This window comes from Melanotaenia boesemani, chromosome 7 (genome assembly GCF_017639745.1).
Source record: "Melanotaenia boesemani isolate fMelBoe1 chromosome 7, fMelBoe1.pri, whole genome shotgun sequence".
NCBI lineage: Eukaryota > Metazoa > Chordata > Actinopteri > Atheriniformes > Melanotaeniidae > Melanotaenia > Melanotaenia boesemani.
The window spans coordinates 4,419,113-4,428,781 of NC_055688.1; the positions used below are offsets into that span (position 1 = coordinate 4,419,113).

Here is a 9,669-nt window from a genome sequence, read left to right on the forward strand (position 1 = left end):
TCTAGAACCTCTAGGAACCACCAGTAAACCTGCAGTCTCTGGGTGACTGTATGTATAAATGACTGTAATGAAATGCTCCGATGGGAAAATCTGGAATCTGGAGGTCTTTGAGATCCAGTGGATCTTGGTCATTAAGAGTTTTACATGTGAGGAGAATTTAAATTCTATTCTGGATTTAAAAGGAAGCTGATAAAGAGAAAACTGGAGAAATATGATCTCTGATGGTAATTCTCATCAGAAACTTCGCTACATTTCTGGGACAGAACAAAAATCAGGAATTATTAGTCCAATCTAGAAGGAGCAAATCCATGAACTAGTTTTCCTGCATCGCTCTGAAACAACTCCTCATGGAAGCAGGAGGTCTTAGAAACCTGTTTTATATGTGAGCCAAAGGTCAAATCCTGGTCCTGAATAACTCCATGGTTCCTCACTGGAAGTCAAGCAATACAATCCAGAGTAATTCCATAGCTAGACAGTCTTCCTGAGGTTCCCGGGTCCAAAGACAACAACCTCAGTCTTGCCTTGAAGGGGGGTTGTTGTTTCTTTCCATGTGTGACGTGCAGGATCTTGACTGCTGAGAGGCAGATAACTGGTCTCCACACCTGAGAGTTTTTATAGAATAGAATAGAATAGAATAGAAATACTTTATTAATCCCTTTGGAGAGTCCTCAGGGAAATTTGGGAACCATTTTTACTGGGAACAGAAGGAATTAGAGTGCACAGATGACCAGAATCCAGTGGAGGTTTGTGTTTAGTGTGTTAAGCCACTGAGGTTTTAATGTGCACGTTTTAATGTCTTCTCTTTTTGGGAGGTATTTTTGGAGTGGTTTTATCTGCTGCTGACCACCATGGCTTCATCTGGCGTGAAGGGTCTACCGTCGATGTAGAAATCTGATTTTATTTCTGTGTTGACTTTTTATTGATTACATCATCCTCATTTAAACTTGTTTTGATGGAAGAGACCTGTCCAAACGGAAACCCGCTTCTGTCTTTATTTTAATGTTACCATGGTTACACAGTGCTCAGCATCCAGAAACGTCCACATGTAGATTCTCTGGTTAAACGGTTCCTCAGGGATCCGGCTGCAGCAGACTCTTGTTAAACTCACTTTGTCTCTGCTCTCTAAAGTCAAAACTTTTTAAACAGTCTTTTTCATTTAAGTGAACTTTATGCGTTTATTTTGAAAGCAGTCTCTCCTTACTTCCGTGTGATCCTGTCTCCATGGCAACCAGCCTGTAAACACAGCAGTGTGACAGGCTGCAGTCAGGTGTGTCCATTCAGCTTTATTCTAGACTCATTCATAACCTCAAGTATAGAAGAAAACCTCATGTAACTATTAAAAATAGTGTATTTGTGAGTTTCAGTGTGTAAAGATGCCAGCGAGTGATATAAAGAACGATATGGACCGGTTAGGTATCTTTATGGAGATGAGCTACATCTCTGTCGGAGACAAGTACACTCCACCTCACAACCGTAAGAACACATTTATTTATCATATCTTCAGTCAACAATGTTAAAACTCACGGATCAATCCAGAAATCTTGGTGTCATTTTAGACTCTGAGCTAAAGTTTAACATCCATGTTACAGCAGGAACCAGATCAGCCTTTTACCACCTGAAGCCAGAGCCGTCCGTCTGCTGAGTGAGAGAAGCTAAACTATGAAGGAAATCACGTGTAGACGCTTAAACGCTGCTTGTTGTGACAGTTTTTCCTCCATCTAGAGCCATTTGATTTACTGTACGTTAAACTTTTCACGATACATCGAGTACGTTCGTTATATCGTCCGGCTGTAATAGGAAGATATCAGAATGAAAAGACCGGGAGACAGTTCTGACTTTATAGTAAAGAAGAAGGACACAGATCAGGTGGAGGCAGACCTCAGACCCAGTATCAGCAGCCCCACAGTTCCCAGCATGGAGCTAGCCACGCCAGGATCCGGTCTACCACCACCACCAGACAGTAGACCAGAACCGATCCCCCTACTACCGCATCAGGATCCACTCTACCTCCACCACCAGACAGTAGACCAGATCCGATCCCCCTACTACCGCATCAGGATCCAGTCTACCTCCACCACCAGACAGTAGACCAGATCCGATCCCCCTACTACCGCATCAGGATCCAGTCTACCTCCACCACCAGACAGTAGACCAGAACCAATCCCCCTACTACCGCATCAGGATCCAGTCTACCTCCACCACCAGACAGTAGACCAGATCCGATCCCCCTACTACCACATCAGGATCCAGTCTACCTCCACCACCAGACAGTAGACCAGAACCGATCCCCTTACTACCACATCAGGATCCAGTCTACCTCCACCACCAGACAGTAGACCAGAACCGATCCCCTTACTACCGCATCAGGATCCAGTCTACCTCCACCACCAGACAGTAGACCAGAACCAATCCCCCTACTACCACATCAGGATCCAGTCTACCTCCACCACCAGACAGTAGACCAGAACCAATCCCCCTACTACCACATCAGGATCCAGTCTACCTCCACCACCAGACAGTAGACCAGAACCAATCCCCCTACTACCACATCAGGATCCAGTCTACCTCCACCACCAGACAGTAGACCAGAACCAATCCCCCTACTACCGCATCAGGATCCAGTCTACCTCCACCACCAGACAGTAGACCAGAACCAATCCCCCTACTACCGCATCAGGATCCAGTCTACCTCCACCACCAGACAGTAGACGAGATCCGATCCCCCTACTACCACATCAGGATCCAGTCTACCTCCACCACCAGACAGTAGACCAGAACCGATCCCCCTACTACCACATCAGGATCCAGTCTACCTCCACCACCAGACAGTAGACCAGAACCAATCCCCCTACTACCGCATCAGGATCCAGTCTACCTCCACCACCAGACAGTAGACCAGATCTGATCCCCCTACTACCACATCAGGATCCAGTCTACCTCCACCACCAGACAGTAGACCAGAACCGATCCCCCTACTACCACATCAGGATCCAGTCTACCTCCACCACCACCAGACAGTAGACCAGAACCGATCCTCCTATTACCACATCAGGATCCAGTCTACCTCCACCACCACCATAGACAGACCAGAACCGATTCTGGCTTGGAGAGCTCATGTGGGGGTGTCCCTGAGCGAGACACTGAACCCAAATTGCTCCTGATGGGTTGAGGTTAGCGCCTTGCATGGCAGCTTCCATCATGAGTGTGTGAATGTGTTGTGTGATATTAAGCGCTTTGGGTATCATTCCGGGTACAGTAAAGCACTATATAAATACAAACCATTTACCATTTAAATCAAAATCTCCACACAGACCAGTTAGAACTGAAGAACTCTTCAGATGCAGTGAAACATCTTCAAGAAACCAAGAAAAGGTCCAGCTGCCTTTATTAAAACTCTGCCCAGTCATGGTTTCACCCTCATTTCAGGTCCGTTCAATGAGTCTGCATATCGAAACAGACAGATGCAGGTGGGCTTCGCCAAACAACGATGTGCGCTTCAGTCCGGCTTCTTTGACAAGTCCTTCAAACGAATATTTGAACGGGAGGCTCTGAATGAACCCCTGAAACTGGCTCGACAGAACCGGATCCAGCAGGCTAAGAAGAACCTGGGAAAGGCCTTCATGCCTTGTAACGGGATCAAGAAGCCGTGAGACTGAAAACACGCATGAACCGACAAAACCTACATAAAAGTCTTAATCTTGAAAGCAGTGCATGTGAGAACAGACATCCTAAAACATCACTGATGTGTTGCTTCCTCTGTATTTACTGCTGTCTGCTCTCAGATGCGGTTCAGGAAGCTACCACGGGACTCTGTCCGGACCAGTTGAAGCCATGAGTCCACTGTCAGTCACCCAGAAACCTCATCGCTCACCAGGACGCAATATCATCACTTCACCCCCAAAGAAAGGCAGTGGTTACAGGTTTATGCTCTGCGTGCACAGAGAGAGCCTTGGTGGTGCTGAAGCACTTGCCCTGTGTGCTTTTTATCAGAATATTTGTGTTTATATACTGTGTATCGTATCTGGTCCACTATGTTGACGCGATCACACACCCCTTACACACACATGCACATGCGCGTATGCCCGTTTCATTCCCGTCGTTTCTTTGGCAACGTGATCACGCAAAGCGGGAGCCAGCGAAGCACACTGTAAGCATGTGCATTGTGCATTGCAGCAGCTGGACCGTCTGTGAAGTTACCTCCAAGTGCTCCACCTGCCAATACGCAGGTAACGCTGAACTATATTGAGGGCACCGTTTGCTCCTAAACTCAGCCTGATACAAACTATTCGTCCCTGTTGTAAAGTTGCCTGTCTGTCTCATTACAGCCTGAATGGTCAGAGCCAAGACCAGAGTCATATTAACTGTTTAAGGACTTTTAATAATTAATAAAAATAATAATAATTCCTTACATTTCTATAGGCTTTTCTAGACACTAAAAGCACTTTACAATGATTGGGGGACCTCAGGTTTTTAAAAATTAACTCTTCCACAAATTTTATTGAACCATGTGAATGTGTCCACAATGTGGTTTTGCAGCTAAATCTGGTACAAGCTTTATTAGCCCAGTACTTTATTCTGTAGTAACACAAACATAAGTTGTTTTTATGTTAGGCCTTATAGCATTCACACTTATCTTGTATTTATTGTAGGCTAATAATGAAATGTTGACCATCATAAATACCCAATTAGAATTTGTCTGCAGAACACAGCAAGTGGTGAGGCACTGAAGTCAGACTGTGGCGGTTGCAGACTGGTGTTAGTCTTAGTGGTCTTACTCAAAGATGCATCACTCTATTCTCTCTACTGTCCCACAGTAGGCCATCAACCAGCATGGAAGATGAGGATGATAGAGAGAGCAGTGTCAGATCAGTACCAGGTTCATGTACAGTAACATATGTCAATAAATTTGCAAGTACATAAAAGCCTTCAATGTTAGTTTTTTTTCACTATAATTAAACATAGGTGGCGGTTCCATGAGCTCTGCAAAGCGCCCTTTTTTAAAAACTGAGCACCTGCCAGTCAAAAAGTCTGTGCATGCCACTGGGTTTATGGCAAGAAGAAGTAGTTCCAACCTCTCCACAGGGATTTCCTCAGCTTAGGCCGAGCAAACACCACCTCTAAGATTAGATGCTACAATAATCCTCCCATAGGCCCAGAAAGCCTGATGTTCCAGCAGCAAGAAGTAGACAGAGTAAAAGTAGACACAAAACAAATATATTGAAGATATAATGGTAGAAGTGCTGCATGGTGGTTAGCACTGCAACCTCACAGGAAAAAGATCGCTGGTTCGATCCTCAGCTCGAGGGAGGTTTTGAACACTCCACACAGAAGTGGCCTTTCTGTGTGGAGTCCCTGTATGTACATGGGTTCCCTCCAGCTTCCTCCCACCATCCAAAGACATGATGTTACGTTAACTGGTCACTCTAAATTCTCCCCTGGAGGGAGTGTGAGTGTGAATGGTACGGGGGAGAATCATTGATGTTCATTATAGACCAAAACAAACTATGGATGGACCATTAAATCCCTGGGGGGAGGTTTGTGCCTGATTCAAATCTTACGCCTACAGTACAACTCTGGAACAGTCAGAGCTCACAGTAAAGAACAACCACTGATGAAAAGTCGTGTTCAAAAACCATGAGCTCCAGAAGCGTGCTATTTATTTTACCCTAATGTTAACAGAATTTAAACGGTGGCAAGTTTAAAACACATGAGAACTGCATTAGGATTCCAGTTTTGTTTTTGTCTTTTAATGAGGCTTAAACGGGAGAAAATGTAGACGTTTTGATTCTTGGAGCAATGTAGCTCAAAATTTGTAAGTCCCATCTTTAGCACCAAAGGTTCGAAGGTTTGAAGCCAACTTAAATTCCTCTGGTTTGATATAATTTGTGACGGGAAGGCAGCTCTAGGTGTGAGACACGTTTGTTTGAGAAATTTTCAGAATCTGTTTTTGGGCCAGATTTAGATTGGAAAGGGATTTTGGGCAATTTTCAGATTTTTCCTAAAGCGTAACCTGCGATTACATAAAACTTGTAAAAGATATTAAGATGTCCTTTCAGCCAGTTAAGATTTTATTTTTCCTGATCAGTTTAAACTTTGAATAATGTTTCTAGGTGAAAGTAGGCCAGAGCTGTAAGTTTCCAAAGCAGGCTGGGTTTTGGCTCATTTTGGCCAAATCCCATTCATTCCTATGGGATGAAAAGTCCCAAGTTTTTGCGAATTACGTAAACACTGTGAGATTTTTGTACTGCAAAAGTCATAGGACACTATTCCTGATAGATACACATGTTTTGATATAACTTTTGTGGGGGAAGAGTCGAAGTTGCGAGTTAGATGCTGGAAGTCATGACAAAGCGATAGTAATATGTGTGTCTGATGCTTTCAGAATTGGCACTCATAATGCTGCTGATTACTGATGTAGTCATGGCAACCAACATGCTGTTTCCTACAGTTATCCCAGTGTAACCCTGTCCCAGAATGAACCGTACACCTCCGATCCGTACAACAGAGCAGAAGAAGCACTGAAGGTAACACCTGAAGGGCATCAGTTTCTCAGTGGTTCTCTTCACATTATTTAGTCCCAATTTTCAGCCATTTTATTTTACGTGAAATATTCTTTAAATTAGTGAGTGAAAACATGTGTTTAACTTATGTTTCTGCATCAGACCAACAAACTAAATCTTATCATCAGTGACTCTAAGAGTTGTCACATTTTCAGTATTTAAACATGAAGTCGATTTGTAGCACAGGCTCACACAGCTTCTTCTATATATATATTTAACACACTTCGTTACTAAAGCTGAAACACAATTCATTCCAGAGGGTAAAAAACTGATTCTAAGTTGTGACTTTAGCTCCATCAATAAACTTCTTCAGTCGTTAACATTTCTTTATGTGTTTGGTCCAGAAGGAGGCAGCAATCCATCGCTCCAAGGTCCAAGACGGCCCTTTCAAGATCAACCTTCATCCTAGAGAATATTTCCAAAGCAATCCATATTGCAGTAACAAGCCCCTCCCACCTGTCCAGAAACCCCTCCCACCCCAGGAGAAAGTCTCTCTGGTTCCCTTCAAGCCCTCGTCCCCCAGCAAACGGGTGACTGTTTCAGAGGAGAAGGTATCATGGCTGACGTGATGCTGGTGGCTTGGTTGACACATTTAATTTGTCTGTTCCTGGTCAGGATGGAGGAATGAAAGCTGGGACGATCGGCTCTTATCCCTCACATTCTGCCGAACCGTACGCTATCCGCCGGTTCAAACCAGCCAGTGAAGAGCCAGTCTTCCGTCCTAGTCATGGTCCTAAGAGCACACCTGTCAAGAGCATCATCAACGTCAACGTTAACAGGTTGGATTTCTTGTGTTTGAGTCCTCCACCTTCCAGATGCTCATCCAACAAACAAACCACCTTCTTTAGTTAAAAACCATCCCACACAGAACGAAATCAGACCTCAGTTAATATCCAAAACCTCACCATCAAAACCTCAGCAGAAACATATTTGGATCTACACTCTGCTACAGACTGCTTTATATAAAACAAACATACTAGCAACAAATGGTTTGGAGTTCTTCCTCATTTGTTTAGTCATGCCTACTCGTGTCTTCTTGTGTCTATATGACTAAAAGCAGTTGAACAGGTGGAGCTGATGTAGCGGACGGTGAGTTTAGGTGTGGTGGTTATTTTTGGAAACATCTGAGAGACCGAACTTCATGACTGATGTTGTTTATTTGGATATTACAGAAGATTGCAATATTTTTTTCTATGTCAGATGGAAACAAGCCAAACTTCTTAAATTCTTCTTTCCCTTTTGAGAAAGTTATCAGAAAGTCATTTTAATTGGTTTAATCTCGTAATGTTTTTTGTTCTTGTTCTGCAGAAGAGTCCACTCAGTGAACTACACCTCCACCATCCTGGCTGTTATGACCCTCTGACCACATCACCCGTCCACCATCTGTCATGTGATGGATCAAACGTCTTTAAACCGGATTCTGTTCACTCATTTCGTTTGTTAGCTGCTGCTTATTTCATCTCCTTCTGTGCTTTTACTGTTCTTTTCTGGATGGGAAAACCAGTAAAGTGATCCAATGTCTATGTCTACATGTAAGTCTGTCTGTCAGCTGAAAACACAGTGAACCTGAACACAGTGTGTGCTTCTCTGAAAGGACATCTCTGACATACTAACACAGGGATCCATCAATATCATGTCCAAGGACACCTGGACATGTCGGCTCCTAACAACCTTCTGATTGATTCAGATGTCAGAAAATACAAACAAGATGTAAACGGTCAAATGTTTTAAGTGGTTGGAAAAGAAAAGATGTGGTGTTTCTTCAGCCTCGGGACGAGGACGAGGACGGCTCCAGGAATGGACATAACTGTCAGTGTGGCATTAAAATGAGCCAGAAACAGAGTTTTAAGGACAGAACATTGATTTAAGTTGGTAGATATAAACACAGGGAATTAAAAAATATCTGTGTTACGTAGAAATATTAAAGGTCGACACAGGTTGTACTTATTTAAACACATATCATAGAAAATCCTGCTGAAGAGCAGGAACAAACTAAACTAAAACCAAACAGATTTATGAACTCTGCCCACAGTGCTGCAAGCGTGGAGCTGTCACCCAAAATAAAAAAGAAAGGGGACTCACGCGACAGTTTGATGTAAAAACGCTAAACGTATCACCGTATACTGTGATAAGTTTTATTGTAAGAACAGATCTGAAAGGAGCTACTGTATGCAGATGTTTGTTGCAACCTAGAAATTTTGGAGCAAAGTACATTTTATGGGAAATAATTATGAGTTAATTTTCTCATTATCTCGAGTTAACAAGGACTGTTTTCTTTTGCTAATGAGATAATTAATCTTGTTATCTTGTGAAAACGAAGTTTGTTTTCTTGTTAGATGATTCAGGTGGGCTCAAAGTAAGCGTGTGACATGACAGCTGAAGGGAGGGGCTACAGTCATGGTGTAGATGTGTAATTATCTGAATGAGTGATCGGTGAAACTTAACAGTCAGACGCGTCAAAAATTTCAGCCTTTGTCAGACTTGATAGAGCTAAAATCAGACTTATTGATTAGAGATGGATGTTCCTCAGTCTGGCATCAGCTTGCATCCATTGCTGTAGTGAGACATCCTGGTACAGAACAACCTGAACAACTCCTTCAGAGACAGACTGCTGCATCCAAAGCGTGAAGGAGTGCTTGGAGAAGGTCTGTGATTCTCTCGGTAGACCACAAACACACTCAGTAAAATCTAATTTATGAATGTACATACTTAATATTTCTTATTTTTATCATTCTCATATATTAACAACCGGTAGGTTTCTGTTGGAACCTGTGTGGAGTTTGCATGTTCTCCCCGTGTATGCGTGGGTTCCTTCCACAGTCCAAAGACATGTTGGCTGAACTGAGTCCCTAAATTCTGGCTAGGAGTGAATGTGATTCTTATTGAATGTTTGACTTTCTGTGTTGGTTTCATGATGGACCGGGAGCAGCTCCAGTCCCCTCGCAGCTCTGCACATGAATAATCTGTTATCTCGAGATGATTTATCCAGTTATCTCGAGATGATTTATCCAGTTATCTCGAGATGATTTATCCAGTTATCTCGAGATGATTTATCCAGTTATCTCGAGATGATTTATCCAGTTATCTCGAGATGATTTATCCAGTTATC

General features: G+C 43.2%; 1 protein-coding gene across 1 annotated transcript; it reads left to right on the forward strand.

Annotated features, from left to right (window-relative positions):
* The first annotated feature begins 701 nt into the window (after positions 1 to 701).
* Positions 702 to 8,892, forward strand: c7h4orf47 (chromosome 7 C4orf47 homolog). The gene is made up of 8 exons (XM_041991276.1): positions 702 to 1,473; positions 3,427 to 3,646; positions 3,783 to 3,920; positions 6,449 to 6,524; positions 6,905 to 7,090; positions 7,176 to 7,339; positions 7,869 to 8,472; positions 8,818 to 8,892. The coding sequence occupies exons 1-7, from the start codon at positions 1,374 to 1,376 to the stop codon at positions 7,921 to 7,923; spliced, it is 939 nt and encodes a 312-aa protein (XP_041847210.1). The 5' UTR covers positions 702 to 1,373; the 3' UTR covers positions 7,924 to 8,472; positions 8,818 to 8,892.
* The last annotated feature ends 777 nt before the right edge of the window (positions 8,893 to 9,669 follow it).

Coding starts and splice junctions, on each gene's coding strand:
- c7h4orf47 (XM_041991276.1), top strand. CDS start 1,374: ATGCCAGCGAGTGATATAAAGAACGATATGGACCGGTTAGGTATCTTT. Junction 1,474..3,426: donor GTACACTCCACCTCACAACC/GTAAGAACACAT, acceptor CCCTCATTTCAG/GTCCGTTCAATGAGTCTGCA. Junction 3,647..3,782: donor TGTAACGGGATCAAGAAGCC/GTGAGACTGAAA, acceptor GTCTGCTCTCAG/ATGCGGTTCAGGAAGCTACC.